Raw genomic sequence first — 15507 nt, 5'->3', positions numbered from 1 at the left:
GCAAATGACTAGAGGACTGGAGAGATGGCTCAGCAAGTAGGAGGCCTTGCTGCTCTTGCAGAGGACCTGAGTTCAGCTCCCATCACCTATAACTTTAGCCCTAGAAGACGCTACACCTCTGGCCTCTGTGGACAGTGCACGAGAGTGCACACCACCGGTGCCTCACATGCACATAATTAAAAAGTGATAAAAGTGTTTGAGAGATAGCTGGAAATCCCCAAAGTCCTGGGGATTGGGACAACATGTTTCCTAAACAAAGCATGGATCAAAGCAGTAATGCTGAGAGGAGCCAAGTGTATTTTGAAGCAAGTGAAGATTCGGCTCATTGAAGTGTGTAGGATTCCAAGAGAGCAGTACTCAGAGGGAGAGCTGTAGAACGGACTGACACCCCACACAGGCTCTGCGGGCTTTCATCTCAAGAGATGAGGGAAGGGATGAGGAGAGGTGAGGGGAGGGGATGGGAGGGAGGGAGAGAGGGAGAGGGAGGGGGAGGGGGAGAGATGCAAAATCCCAAATGAGCAGAAGAATCATAACTTCGTTTTGGTTAGTGTTTCCCTCTAGGTGTCCGAAAGTTAGTCATTCATGTAGCAGATGAGATGTCTCCAAAATTTCTGCCAGCACTCCCTGAATTGCAAAGAGTTGAGCCCCATGTCTATCCTGAGTCTTGTAACTAACCTGGCTGGGGCAGGAGATGATATTTTTCCTGAAGTCTTGTTTTAACCTAAAAGCCAACTTTAGTGTTTTCAGTCTTGCCCTCCTTTCACTAATGTCTGAATTTGTTTTAACATAGAAAACAGTGTCATGGCTTAAGCTGCTTACATTCCCTTCCTTTGAATGCCCAACTAAACCCATGTTCCAGCAAGATGTACCAGGTTGGGCTGAGGTCTCAAGTATGCCGGGGCAGATGCTGCATGCTCTCAGCTGAGGAGAAAATGGGAAGGAAGACAGTTTCAGTCCTCCAGAATGTCCCATAGAGGATGGCAGGCCTGGCACATGGCTTTCAATTCCCAGAAAGCCCATCATTAAGAAAGGCTAGCAGGGATGTCCCCTTGGTCGTTCAGGGCAGTGAGATCCGGTGTCCACCAGATTCTAGCTAAACAACAGGGTGAAGTGATTCTGCTCTCTCCAGGAGAAGTACGGGAGGCCCCCCTGCAGCACCATGGAGGTGGCAGGAGATGGAACTCTCATCACAAGGGTGTGCAGGGGAGGGCATCCTCTGTGATGCACAGTTACCTTCCAGTTCTCGGTCATGACCCAGTTCCCGGGAGCAATCATGCACTCCAGTCCCTACAAGGGTGGTATATTATAACCTCAGTCCTCAGAATTGTGGGACAGAACAAACCCCACAGTTCTGTCCCACAGACAGACCCACATCTCCTACGGATGAATTGGCAAAATGGAATTTGAAACCAATAAACGCAGAAGAAATCATCCAGCGGCCGGCGAACAGCAGAGGCATTATTTGACAAAAATGAAAAACATTCGACTTTGACCTCAAACCCAAACACATTTTCCAAAAGAATGAAGATTCAGACCAGCAAATGAAAAAGCCCAAAAGAAAATAACACTTGGCATTGCTGTAGAAAACCCCTTCATACCCTCTGCTCTGGGCTTCACCACAGCAGAAAGCACCCAGGAGTTATGAGCAGATTCCAAGCCCTCGTAAACCAAAACAAAGATGATGCTACAGATTCGTAGGTCTAAAAAACAACACACACATCTACAAGACAGGATGGAAAATATACTTGATGGGCAGTGTAGAAAACTGTCTGCAGGTCAATAAGAAAACAGCCAACCCCAACACAGACACAAGAAAATCAGCTCAGCCGTGCTGAAATCCTGAGCGAGGAAGGAAACAGTTTGGTCACATTTCGTGTGACTTAGAAATGACCGTAATCACCACAGACCACTCTGCCGCCCGAGACGTGGGCATTCACACACGGGTGGTGGAAAGGCGAGTGTGTTCAGCTTTTCTGGAAGCCAGGTTGTCAGATCACATTAAGAGGAACGACTGTGACTCTTGGGGGCCGGAGAGAGGGCTGAGTAGTTACGAAGTTGGCTGCTCTGGCAGTGGACCTGGGTTGGCTTTCAAGTGCCTGTCTTGGGGGGCTCACAACTTAACTCCAGGTATTCTCAGGTTTGCATATTTAAAAGCTTCAAAAATCCCCGTGTCCATGTCAATAGGGGGCAGATAATAAATGATGGACGTGACAGAACACCTAATGGCCATCGGGTGGACGTTTAGCCGTATCTGTACATTTGCAGGAGAAGTGTCCTTGTGCACTGTGAGTGGCGGATTTTATAACACAATCTCCTAAGTGGCACTTTTGATGGAAAACAGGTCAATTTACAAATATCTATGTTCACCGTCCAGGAAAGGGGCGGGTAGTAAAACTCAGTAAGCTGAGGGTGTCTGAGAGTCATGTTGGAGTGCTTTTAGATTCCCTTGTTTGTAGATTTCTGTTTCTGTTTCCTTTTGGAAAAAGACTCAGCAAGTCTTAATGAGGATGGCATAGGAGAGGTCCTGGCCAGCCCACCTGGGAGGTGACAGCCACAGGGACACAAGTACCTGGAAGTGGCCTATACCTCACCTAGCACCGGGGATGTGTGTATTGAGGGTTTCCTTTAGAGGGCAGGGAAGCGGAGGGTGAGGCCGAGAGAGAGTCTAAATCCAGAGGGAGTCTTCACCTGCATGATCTATGAGCTGACCTCACATCCCTGAAAAAATGATCAGGCTCCAGGCCAGCTTTCATCCCAGTGTGGGGACCCATGACTCATCCCCCTGCACCTCAATTATAACACCCAGGTCTGCAATGCGCTTAAAACATCTGTCACTGTTTCAATCTGCTGCAAGTATAGCTCACAGACAGGCCTGAGGACACCTTTCCATGGTTCAAAACCAGTCGGTCAGACACCCGTGCCAGCCAGAAGGGTTCAAACCTCAAGCTCGGTGGCAGGTCAGTGGACAGGTCCTGTTCCGCTATCACACAAGGACAGCTCCTTGGCTTTCTTTAAAGCCAACAAAAGTCTCCTGAGTCTGAGAGTTTCTGGTCAACTGCCAAGGCTGCCAGCCTCTCCTTCATCATTGGTGGCGGGTCCTGTGTCACTGTGTTCTGAATCCCATGTAGCCAGCTAATCCTTGGAACCTCTCATGGGTACAGGAATGACACAGAAAATGCTTTAGCTTGGCTACAATGACCTGGTGAAGACATGGCTGCCCTCTTGGTGCCCAGAGAACTGCTGGTTTACCTCATTCAGACTCTTATGAAAGGCCCCAAAGAACCCAAGCTGAAGACAGGCTCTCGCTTCAAGGGCCTAATATCTGTGCCTGGAAGTGCCAATCACAAAAATAAAAGAAATTAAACAGAAAAACAAAGCTAACAATAACCCCGCATCCCAACCCTGGCTGTGCTATGGTGGCATCTCATAGGCACAGCAGCGTTTGGAGACAACAGGAAGCCTTTTAAAGCTTAAGGTGGGACTGAGACGATGGCTTGGTTGGCAAAGGTTCTGACTTGCAGGCCTGAAGACTTCAATTCACTCCAGAACCCCCGTGTAAAAACAGCCAGGCTTGGTAATGCACACACGTGATTTCTGTGATGGGGAGGTAGAAGCAGGAGGATTCCTGGGGCTTATTGGCCAGCCAGCCCAGCCCAATGGGTGAACATCAGGACAGTAAGAGAAACCCTGTCTCAAAACACAAGCTAGAGAGATGGCTCAGTAAGAAGAGCTTCACTGTCTTCCAGAAGATCCAGGTTCAGTTTCCAGCACCAAAATGGCAGTTCCTGAGCATCTGGTAACTCTAGTTCCAGGGGGAGAGGACACCCCTTTCTGGTCTTGACAGGCACTGCCCACACATACATAAAAGCAGGTGCACACTCACACATAAAATAAAAATAAAATCTAGAATAACTTGAAAGAATTCAAGGTAGATTGGCTCCTAGCAAATGACACCAAAGGTGACCTCTGACCTCCACATGTAACAGCACATAGACACTCAGGCTTAAAGCATACATGTGTTATTTATCGGTCTCTGCTGGACACCATCTTGCCAGGCGCCCTTCAAATCAGTAGATGGATAACAACTCCATTAAGTACTCTGTATAAAGAAAACGGTTGCTTACCTGGACTTATGGGAAGAACATCAGCTATGAAAACTTCCCTTGAATTTTACTTAATGATTTAAAAGACATTTCTTCCCTCAATATAAAGAGAAACACATTTTAAAATCCATTTTATTCAGGGGTCCTAGTGTTCACTTTGTTTTACTTTATTCTAAGGGCAGTTTCTATTCCTAAATCCATTCTAAAGTTTTAGAAATTCGAGTTGAATAGAGTCTAAACAAAAGTCATAATTATAAAAGCTGGCTTAAGAAATAGTGTCTTAGTCTGTGTTCTATTGCTATGGAGAGACACAATGACCAAGGAAACTCTTGCAAAAGAAAGTATTTAATTGGGGAATGGTGGGAGGATGGTAACACTGCTCATGGTGTTGGAGCAGTAGCTGAGAGCTATAGCCTGCTCCATGGGGGGAGGGTAGGAAGAGAGAGAGAGAGAGAGAGAGAGAGAGAGAGAGAGAGAGAGAGAAGAAGAGGAAGAGGAGGAGGAGGAGGAGGAGGAGGAGGAAGAGGAGGAAGAGGAGGAGGAAAGGCAGTAGGGAGAGGGAGAGACAGGCATGGGCTTTTGAAACCTCAAAGCCCACCCCTAATGACACACTTCCTCCACAAGGCCACACCTCTTAATCCTTCTAATCCTTTCAAACAATTCCACTCCCTGGTGACTAACATTCAAATATATGAGCTTATGGGGGCCATTCTTACAAATAGGAACCTGGAACCAACTACAGAAGAAGGATCTGGAGCCACATGGATTGGCCATTCACTTTACTCTTCCATGGGATTTCCAGTTTCTATTATTACGTCAACCTTCAGCCTAAAAACATGGGATCCTTAAAATCTGTTTTATAAAGTATACTTAAAGCTGATGCCAAAACCTGAGAACAGAAACGAGGAAGGAGTGGTAGGGTTAGAGATGGTCTAGCAGCTAAGAGTACTGGCTGCTTAACTGCAGCACATGCATACACAACCACCTGTAATTTCTGGTGTCAGGGGGTCTGACGCCCTCTACTGGTCTCTGTGGGTACCCACATATATGGCATATGGGACCACACATACACATACAAATAAATCTTAAAAAACAAATGCAGAGACACTTCACAGTGGATGTATTTATATATTTATATATTACATTTATATAGCAATATTCACAGAGAGTAATGTTATACTGATGATGACATTTATTTCAAGATTTGAAAGATTGTTTTAACATAATGGAGTCAAATATTTGAACTTCAGCTCACATTATCTCTTCTTGCTTTGGAAACCAAGAGACGAAAAATGCTGGATCCTAGTGAGTTATAAAACACGCACTCTATAGATATGCCAAACATATATAAAACCAAAAACTCTTTCCCATACTTAACTGTTAAATGCATAAATGTAAACCTATAAAAAATACCCAAGAATATCTACTGCTCTTTAAAAAAAATGTTTTTCAGGGGCAAAGAGATGGGTTGACGGGGTATTTGCTACCACACCTGCAAGCCTGATTTTGAGCTGCAGGACCCACACAGTGGGGAAAGCTGACACCCACAAATTGTCCTTTAATCTCCACATCCACAGGTGGTTGTAACTTCCTATGTGTATGCATGTGCTGTATATGTGGGTACCCATAGAGACCAGTAGAGGGCGTCAGATCCCGACTCCACGTTCACACTGTGTTAGGTGAGCATTGATTAATTAACTAATCAAAAGCAACTAAACCTTTTAAATCTTGTTCTTAAAATCCCAGTTGACACCATAGAGTAAAAGGAAGATAGAAGCAACAGCTAAGAATTCGGAAAGCCAATGGTGGGTTTTATTAATCAAGAATACATAATCATCTACCTGAAACTCTAAAGGAATCCACTGAAAGCCTCTTAGAGTTGGCAAAGTCTGTTACAACGTAGAACAGAAGCTCATTTGTGTCACACACATCCAGATGCCCTAAACAGAATAGTACGAGGTGGGGATGAAGAAGAGTCTTGGAATACGTGGCTGTGAGGGGAAATGCTTTCTCCTAAAGAGCCATGAAAAGAATGAGCGATCGATTCAAAGCCACTATAAAAATGTTAATACTGATACTTGGAGGCAACAAAGAGCCAGTGTGTGAGTGTGTGCATGGACTCGCCCCACTAAATGGCAAATCCGAGGACTTGGCTGAGATCTTTTCCTCCAACAAATGTTTAATCTGTGATGTTCTAGAAGACCAAAGAAAGCGGGCCTCTGGGAACGAGGCAGAAGCACAGTCAGTTTCTGGGAATTTATCTTAAAAATCAAAGATGAATCCAGCATTTCTGTGGAAATATGCCTGTTGTCTGGGCTGTCTTTCTTGACTTTAATTATTATTTGTTTATGCATATGTGTGTTTCCATGTGGATATATGAACAGAGGCCGGAAAAGGATGTCAGAGTCCCTTCATCTGGGGTTATAGAGCTGGGATTGTTGGTGGCAGTGATCTGTGAGCTGTGGTGGTGCTGGGAACTGAACTTGGGTTCCTTGTAAGAGCAGCAGATGAACCACTGAGTCACCTCTCCAGCTCTGACTTTCTAGACTTCAGACATTACAAATTTAATATGATTATTATTAAAAGTTAACCAGTGCCTGAGGATGTACGCATGAGGCCCTGAGTCCAATCCTTATTACCACAAAAATTTTCAAAAGACTATTTTGAACCAAGGCACAGCACCATACATTCAGCTCAGGAACTCACCTTTCAAGTCTGAGCGTATTGTGAAAACCCTCATTAAGCAGCTGCCCAGTGAGTCACAGCCGTGACGACAAAGAGGAGGATAACTCACTTAATAACTCCTGCATCCCAACAGTTCAGCAAGCAGCATCTTCGCCTTTCTCTCCCTGCTGGTTTACAAGCATGGGAGAGAACAGTGGGGTGGGGTGCATTCTCAAGTTATGCCCACTTGTAACTGATCAGATACTATGACCACAGTGACCTCAAAAAAGTGTGTGTGTGTGTGTGTGTGCGTGTGTGTGTGTGTGTGTGTGCGTGCGTGCGTGAGAGAGAGAGAGAGACTACACATTAGTATACATCACTTGAGAGTCATATCAAAGTGTATAAACGATCAACCTACTCAAACAAATAAAAATATCATGAGCCCATTGGGTTTTGTATACTCTCTTAACACTGACCCAGACTCCTGCAGTGAGCTCGAATGCAGTGTTAATTGTGGTTATGTTGTGGTGGTTATCCAAATACCTCTCATACTCCTCTTAATTTTCCAAATAGTCCAGAGGAAAAAAACAGTTTTTGCAATCATAAAGACATGCCAGAATTTTTTTATGTATGTGTAAGTGCACACACACACACACTCACACATACATACACACACATACACAGACACACACTTACGCATACACACACTCACACATACACACACATACACATACACACACATACACACATACACATACACACACTCACACATACACACACACACTCACACATACACACACACTTACACATACACTAACACTCACACATACACACAAACTCACACACACACACACACACACACACACACACACACACCCTCCATGTGGCATCGTCATGGAGGTCAGAGGACAACTTTTAGAAGACTCTCCAGCTCTCCCATCTTTTGTGAGTTTGGGGAATTGAACTCAGTTCATCAAGCTTTTATGGCAACCCCCTTTACCCACAGATTCATCTCACTGGCCCCATAATCTGTTTTTTAAGACAGCAGGAAAACAACATCCCAAAGAAGAGTGGCACTAGTGACATGGGATTTGCACGCAGCCACCCCGCCCTTGATTATCAAATAAAGAGCTGTCTGGGATGAATGTTGACAACTGGGCTGGTGTTTGGCAACCGAGATCTATTTGAGTGTCCTGGGTAGACATTCCATGAGGTCATGCTGACAGGTATGAGATGAAGAGCATGGAGCCCGAGATCATCAGAGAAGAGGAACGAGACCCTGGCTAACATGATCCAAGGCAGACTGTCTGTCAGGCTGAGGCTCCTGCCATTGGTTTTCCAGGCAGAAAAGGTGAACAAGGGGAGATTAAAATCAACAGCCAAGCACCAGCAGGCTAAAGTGGCCTCATCCAATTTCTCTTTGAGGAAGTCTCGACCATCGTGGTGTAATTGGAAGGCCAAAGGCTCAAGTGGTGTGAACTGAAAGCCCTTTGTGGTGAGAGGTTTCCAAGCAATGGAATGCAAAACCAGCCAAGGCAGCACACATCTGTGATCCCAGCTCCCAGGAAGCAGAGGCAGGAGATGGCACATCCCTGGGTTCCACAGAAGAGCCTGTCAATCTACCCCTCCAAAAATACTAGATGCAGTAGAGTGCAGAATTCACTAGACTAAGACATGACTCCATAATTAAAAAAATGTTTTTTCAGGTTTAAAACAAGCAAACCAGTATTAAGTAGAATACAGTTAGGTTTTAGTAACTTTCTGGCTTTTCCTAGTCCCAGGGAACAGTTTTTATTTCCTTTCTTTCTTTTTTAAATTATTTTTATTGTTATCGGTTTCCTTGCATGAATGTCTGTAAGACTGTCAGATCCCCTGGAACTGGAGTTACAGACAGTTGTGAGCTGCTCTGTGGATGCTAGGAATTGAACCTGGGTCCTACCGAAGAGCAGCCAGTACTCTTAACCACTGAGCTAAATCTCCAGCTTCAGTTTTTATTTCTCAAGTTGTATTTAATATAACACATTCATAATGTTTGAAAGAATTAGCCAGGGTGGTGGCGCCTGCCTTTAAGCAGGCAGATGTCTGTGAGTTCAAGGCCACCCAAGTCTACATAGTGAGTTGTACCCTAAAGAGAGAGGTGGGATACCTAGACATGAATGTGTGGGTCAAGGGAGCATGTGTGTGTGTGTGTGTGTATCACTCTTTATAACAGAATAAAGTTTATATCTTACAACAATATGATCAGAAATATTTGAAAAGGCTGTATAGTAAGTCATTTTTGCAATTAACAAGGAAGCTAACATGAGCTGCTAGATGCTCTTGAGAGAATGTGGGTTCAATTCTCAACACCCCTATGGTGGCTCACAATCCTCTGTAACTCCAGTTCCAGGGAGTATGACACCCTTGCAGCCTCCTCGGGTCCTGCACGCACGTGGTGCTCAGGCATACATGCAAGCAAAACACCGTACACATAAAAATAAATAAAACTTTGAAACTGGAAAGAGTGAAATGGCTGGTGTTGCAAGCTGACGTTTAACAGCACAGGCTGAAGGCAAAGCAGAACTGGGAACTCTCGGTGAGGTTCCAACTCTGCCCCGGCTGGCAGTACAGGCCAGAGCAGCTCTAATGAGAGCTCCGGAGTCAGCAGCCTCGCTTACAGCCATGAGGAAGGCTTGGAGGCAGAAGGTCCCCAAAGCACATGAGGAGCAGGGGTTCTTGAAGAGTCCCTCCAGCCACACGGGTCACACCTGGGAACTTGCTGAGCACGCAGGCCCCTCCACCTGTGCTCACCAGGCCTCCAGATGGTTCTGACATAAGCATACCGGTGTAGAAGATGTTAGTAAGGTTTCTAGTGTGGGATGACCTGATGCCTGCCTGCTTTAGAGGGCAGTGTGGTGACTAGGGCCTCGTTCCAAACACATATTGCAAAGGTCCTTGGAGATCAGGCCAATGGAAAAGTCATCTGTTTGTCATGTGTTACCATAGCAACAATAGCGCAAAGCATCATTTACTCCTATAAGAAAAGTCTCCCTTGTAGGAGACATTACTTAGAGAAAGATCACCTTGTCCTGAGGAGACCAAATGTTGGAAGAGCAAAACGGGGTCAGCAGGCTTGCCAACATCTATCCACACCTCTCCAGCCCTCACTGCTGGTGAGCACACCCTAACTGCCCATTACGGAAGGCATGAGTTTGCCTCAGGCGGACAGTGGAAGCCTGAAAGACAGACATTTCCACATAAGGAAAACCCCCCTAAAACACCTCAGCATAAACCTCAACGATCACCCCTCTGTCCACGACAGCCTTCCCTGAGGTCTACAGGCAGCCTTCATCTATGGGAAGCTAAACAAGCCTTATCTCTATACTACAGAGCCCATCTCTGTCACCAAAATCAATTTTATTTTCAGCATGACCTTATTTCCTTTGCAGTGGTGGGGCTTTGTGATGCCAGGCAAATGGCTTTACCAGAGCCACACCCCCCCCAGCCCGATTATCTTTATGGTTTGTAAATCTGTTGACCATCTCATCTGATTTCCTAGCAGCCTGGGAGGCGGGGTTGGCTTTGTCATTCCCATTTTACAGGAGAGAAAACAGCCGGCCACTCAGGACTTCAGAGTAGGCATAAATGCTTGACATAAAAAGGATTTGCAATGTACCTAAGAATGCCTAGGTTTGCTTGAATCTGTTGTCTCCCAGGTGACACTGACTAGAAATCACTCAGGTAGGGTTCCTGGCAGAGAAAGGTCGAGGAGCTTGAGGCTCAGCTGGTGATCTGTGGGTCATAGAACCCACATAACCTGGGGCTCCCGACAACCAACAACAAAGGGAGGGGTGGCATTAAGGTTAATTAAGCTCTGACTACATACCAGACATTAATCTGCAGGTATCAAATCTACCCAAGATTCCTTTTAACATACCCATTTCACAGACAAAAACAAGGCACAGAAAGGTGATCTAATGCCAGGAACCTAACCTCTTGTTCCCTTGGCACAGAGGAGGTACCATGCACAGGAGAGCCCCGCCTGGGGAGGCTGCCACGAAGGAACCTGGATAAGATTTCCAAAGTTTGCACTAGGGCCACATTCTCCACATTGTCCCCCAGAACAGGAAAAAGTGTCAGGATCCAATCCTAAGCCTCTACAGACAGCCAGGTCGCTCTCAGATTAGCCTAGGTTGGATTTTTTTTTTTTTTTTGGACTGTGTTTATCGATGTAACACTGGCTGATTTGCCTGGAGCTGTCTAAGAAAAATCAGAGAGGCAAAGAGCTTCAGAGGAAATACCGCAAATTAAAGACATGTGGGAGGCAGCCGTTTGAGTAAAGGCACAAACCTAACGGCTGTGATTTGTCTTTTAAAGAATATTGAATGAAACGGGATCCTCACTGCTGTGAATTGATCCCCTCCCCCACTTTAAACTACCCTTTCTGGGATGGTACAGGTCAGCTTTTAGAGATTGGTCGATCATACGGTTATCTTTTTTTTCCCCTCTGTGTTCTTTCAAGGAAGGGTGCACAGAAGAAGCTGGATGAAGCACTCAGGCAGGGAGAAAATGACAGTGTGACAGTGTGGGGTCTGCTCCATACTGCGAGCTAAAGGGGCTGGGAGAGCACCGCTGTCAACAGCCGCCTGGAGAAACCACTTATCTCATTCACACTGAATAAACCATCTCATCACCATAGAGCTCAACCACAAGAAATTGAACAGTGAGTTCTAGGGTTTCTCACACCGTCTCTCCTCAAAGTCACATCCCCAACCCCAGAGATGGGACTAATATGTTGACCACACGTGTTGTGACCTTCCACATCTGCACTCCTTGGTCTTTAATAAGGCCGGCCCGCCTAGGACAGTGGCTCTTTGCACCGTTCTTTGTCTGTGAAATGGGGACAGGATGGCTTCCTCATGAAGTGAGCGTGCAAGCCAAATGGGTGAATGAACTGCTTGGCAACACCCGGCAAGCATTCCCAGGGTTCTAGTTAGTAATACTATTCGGAAAAAAAATAAACATTTGGGTGGGGAAACAACCTGCAGGCTTCCCACCATCTGCACGTTCCACAGCTTTGAATTATGAAGCTGTTGTATGTGAAGTGAAAACCAATGACAGAATACACTTGAAAGGCAGTTCTTACAAAAGGTGGGGAAATCTGCTTCTAACTCACTTCGGGTGAGGGCAAAGCCGGGAGGATCTCACTGTGTCCCCTTCTGCTGCAGAGGGAACCTTTCTAATGCAGGATTGCCAGAGACCTGTGAACCCTTCCTCACCTTGGCTATGACAGGCTGCTCTGGGCATATTTTGGGGAGGCAAGGTCCAAACATCCTCTGGGGTCTTTTGATCCCGTAGCAAGCATCTTACTTTATAAGGCTTTAATTATTAATAAATAATTAGAACCAGGTTCTCATATAGCCCAGGCTGGTTTCAAACTCCCTATAAAGCTGAGGATTGTACTATGATTCTATTTCCTCTACCTTCTGAGCACCGGGGTCACCAGCACAGCTTTACATGGTGCTGGGGATTCTTTTCAGGATTTAGTGCCTGGAGTTCGCTGGCCACTGACCTACAGTCTCAGCCTCCTTACAGGGTTTTAAATGCTGAAATATCAGACAGAAAGATTCACAAGGAGGCAGCAGTGTCCGGGACACCTGGGTACTTCGGTCCGCTCTGTCAAACAGACTGCACCCGGTAGCTGGGAGTAGACGCTGCGAGTGGAAACACACACACACACACACACACACACACACACACACACACACACACACACACACACACTCACGCACACCTGCGAGCTTCACGGCGGCAATTCTCTCCCACCACCCAGACACCGGGAGTGGGGGAGGGGACACTCGTCCCCTCCCCCCAACCCGCGCTTATGTCCAAGAATCTACTCAGGAAACTGGTTACACTCAGGTGTCACTCCCGCCTTCTCTGACAGGGACACCAAGACTCCCAGGGAAGCTCATTAACAGAACAATTAATCCGCACAAAAAAATCACAAACCCACCCAACACCGAGGAGAGCTTCAAGTCGAAGGCGAAGGGTGCGGGCGCGCAACGTGGGCTCCCGCCCCCGGGACACGAAATATGCTAAGGCTAGGACCACCAGGGGACAACCGGCGCTCAGGAGGCTTTGGAGAAGCCGGATCGGCGACCGGCAGGTAGGCAGGAGGGCGTGGGCACCGGCGAGCAAACGCCGCGCAGAGTAAAGTTCAAGCCGGATCTCATGGCCGGGCGGCCACCTCGCTAAGACTGTCCCCCCCTCGCTTCACAGTTCTCGGTGACTCCGGGTGGCTCGTACACTCCCACCCACTCCAAGCACCCGCCTCTCTTCTGCTCTCCCAAGCGGACTCAAGAGCACCACAGAAATCTTTCTAGAGCGGGCCCGGGGACATCGAGTGTTGCCTACGTACCCAGCGCTAGCAGAGCGAGCTGTCCGGCCGCGGGGACCATCTTCCGAGCGCAGGGCGCTGCAGCCACCGCGCTCTTTGCGGTTGGCGAGTGGCCGCGCGCCGCCGCGGTGTGCGCGGGGGAAAAAGGCGCAGGCGACAGGGCCGGCCCCCGGCGCGCGGGCGGAGGGACGACCGCGCCTCCCGGTGGCACTGGCCAGCGCGCTGCCCGCGGCGGAAACGGGAAAGAGGTGGAGGTTCCCGCCACCTCTCTGCCTTAGGCGACCGGGGCGAGGCGGACCACCCTCCCGCGTTGGGGCGCCCCCGAAGGCGCAGGGGTGGGGACTGGGAGCCGGGGGCGGGGACCTGCGCCCCGATCGCGACAGCCAGTCACCACCCTGGGCCAAGGGCCAGGCAGGAAGCGCCGGGCTTCAGACACCTCCCTGCAGTGCTCGCGCCCAGGGTCGCCGCCCGAGTCCCCTGCGCAGTAGCCGCGTCCAGGCTGTAGGCGGCAGAGCGGAGTCGCCCAGGTTAGTCACCTGTGCTAGGGGCTTCTCCACGACACTCTTGAGCAGGAGCCTGGAGACCCACGAGCTTAGCCAGCCACCTGGGAAGACTTGACCAAGAAAAGCTTTCTCCATAGTCAGCCAAATACTCATTTAAGTCGAATTTCCACCTGTGTCCCCATCCATGCCAGCCCCGGGACACCTGCCACCAACTAGGGGCAAAGCCACTCTGCGTCCCCAGATACATTGTGAAGATCAGGGAATCTCTGTCTACCATGAACTTAATCACGCATCAACCCTTCTGTCCCACTGCTTCGGGGATACAGGAGTCGGAATAAGAACTGGCTTTGATACAATTAAGTGCGGAACAAAAGAGGAGCGGGCGGTGGGGGTCAGCTAGCTGGCCTGTTCAGAGGTTGTGTCTTTGAGATGGCCCCTGAATCTGAACTAGGCAGAGGAACACAAGAAGGGGGAAGGCTTCTTTGGGTAGAGAAAGGATGGTTCGTGGGTATTGGGGGATGGGGCATACATAGGGGACAGTAACCCCAGAGAGACCACGACTAGCCAGAGTCTAGCCTCTCCTGCTTCCTGACATCTAACTGCTCCAGAGAAGACCCACTCTCTCCTAGCAGGCGGAGCCTTGGTGGTAGGGTGTGTTGGCCTTGGGATTCTCTTGCCGACTTCTTAGATGGATGCTCAAAGTCTCAGGGATGAAAATCTCAGTTTATTGTAAGAACAGAGGACCTTAATTCCAAAAGAAAGCCCAAGCCATTGGCCCAACGTGTGGGTACTGGGTTAATTAACCATCTTTCTGTTGCTGAGACAAAATGCACACAGAAATCAACTTAAAAGCAGCTTTGGTTTTCTGTTCTAGTTCATGTTCACTTGGACGGCCCTGTAGCTTTGGGTCTGTGATGAGGAAGGACAAAATAGGGGGGAGCATATATCTGAGCTCAAAAGCAGGGAAGGGGGGGTCCCAATATCCCCTTGAAGGATACACTCTCGGCGTTCTAACTTTCTCCAGGGCCCCACCGACTGAAGTCTCCACCATCTCTCTCTAGCGCCACCCACTGGGGGCTCAACCGAACAACAAATGAGCTTTTATGGGAAAAGCAAAAACCAAAGCCAAAAACCAAACCAAACCAAACCAAACAATAACAAAATGGTGTTAAATCCAAGCATCTTTTTGTCGTAATTAATTAATTTTATTTTGGAGACATGGTCTCACTACATAGTCTTGTCTGGCCTTGAACTCACAGAAATCTACTTAATTCTACTTCCAGAGAACTGAGGTTAAAGGCCTGCAGAGCCACACCAAGCTCCAAGCGCCCTTTTTGGAAAAAAAAAAATTATATTGCTTGTGTAAGTGTTTTTTTTTCTTTTCTTTTTTTCGGAGCTGGGGACCGAACCCAGGGCCTTGTGCTTGCTAGGCAAGTGCTCTACCACTGAGCTAAATCCCCAACCCGTGTAAGTATTTTGACTGCATGTAGTACATGTATATCTGGAGTCTGATCCTCTGGAATTCTATAGTACATGATCGTCTGGCATCTGACCCCCTGAAACTGGAGTTACAGACAGTTACATATTCCTATGTGCTGAGATCCTTTGCACGGTAACAGGGGCTCTTACCCACCGAGCCATCTCTCGGGTCCCACATAAGAGGAACATTTAAGATCTGCACCATAACATGGGGTGGTCCATTATAAAGAGAATAATTTGAAAGCGGTGTGAGTTTACATAGAAAACCATCACCGATTAGAAACTATTGTACTCCCTTCTCCCGATGCTAGTGAGGTTTCCCTGACAGTCATTTTCTCCATCCACTGCATAGAACTTTCCTATGGCCTTCAGCACGTGG

General features: G+C 47.6%; 1 protein-coding gene across 4 annotated transcripts in view; it reads right to left on the bottom strand.

Annotated features, from left to right (window-relative positions):
* The window catches only part of Tgfa (transforming growth factor alpha), an 82794-nt gene extending 69273 nt beyond the window's left edge, over positions 1-13521 (bottom strand). Inside the window, exon 1 of one of the 4 annotated variants that reach the window (XM_039107070.2) lies at positions 13168-13521. In XM_039107070.2, the coding sequence (XP_038962998.1) occupies positions 13168-13207 (40 nt within the window). In that variant the 5' untranslated portion in view covers positions 13208-13521. The remainder of the gene's footprint in view (positions 1-13167) is intronic. The other 3 variants (XM_006236822.5, XM_039107071.2, NM_012671.2) reach the window with 3 other exon arrangements.
* Between the last annotated feature and the right edge of the window lie 1986 nt (positions 13522-15507).

This window comes from Rattus norvegicus, chromosome 4 (assembly GCF_036323735.1).
Source record: "Rattus norvegicus strain BN/NHsdMcwi chromosome 4, GRCr8, whole genome shotgun sequence".
Classification (NCBI taxonomy): Eukaryota; Metazoa; Chordata; class Mammalia; order Rodentia; family Muridae; genus Rattus; species Rattus norvegicus.
The sequence above is the reverse complement of the archived record's forward strand: the minus strand, read 5'-3'. Positions and strand labels throughout refer to the sequence as shown.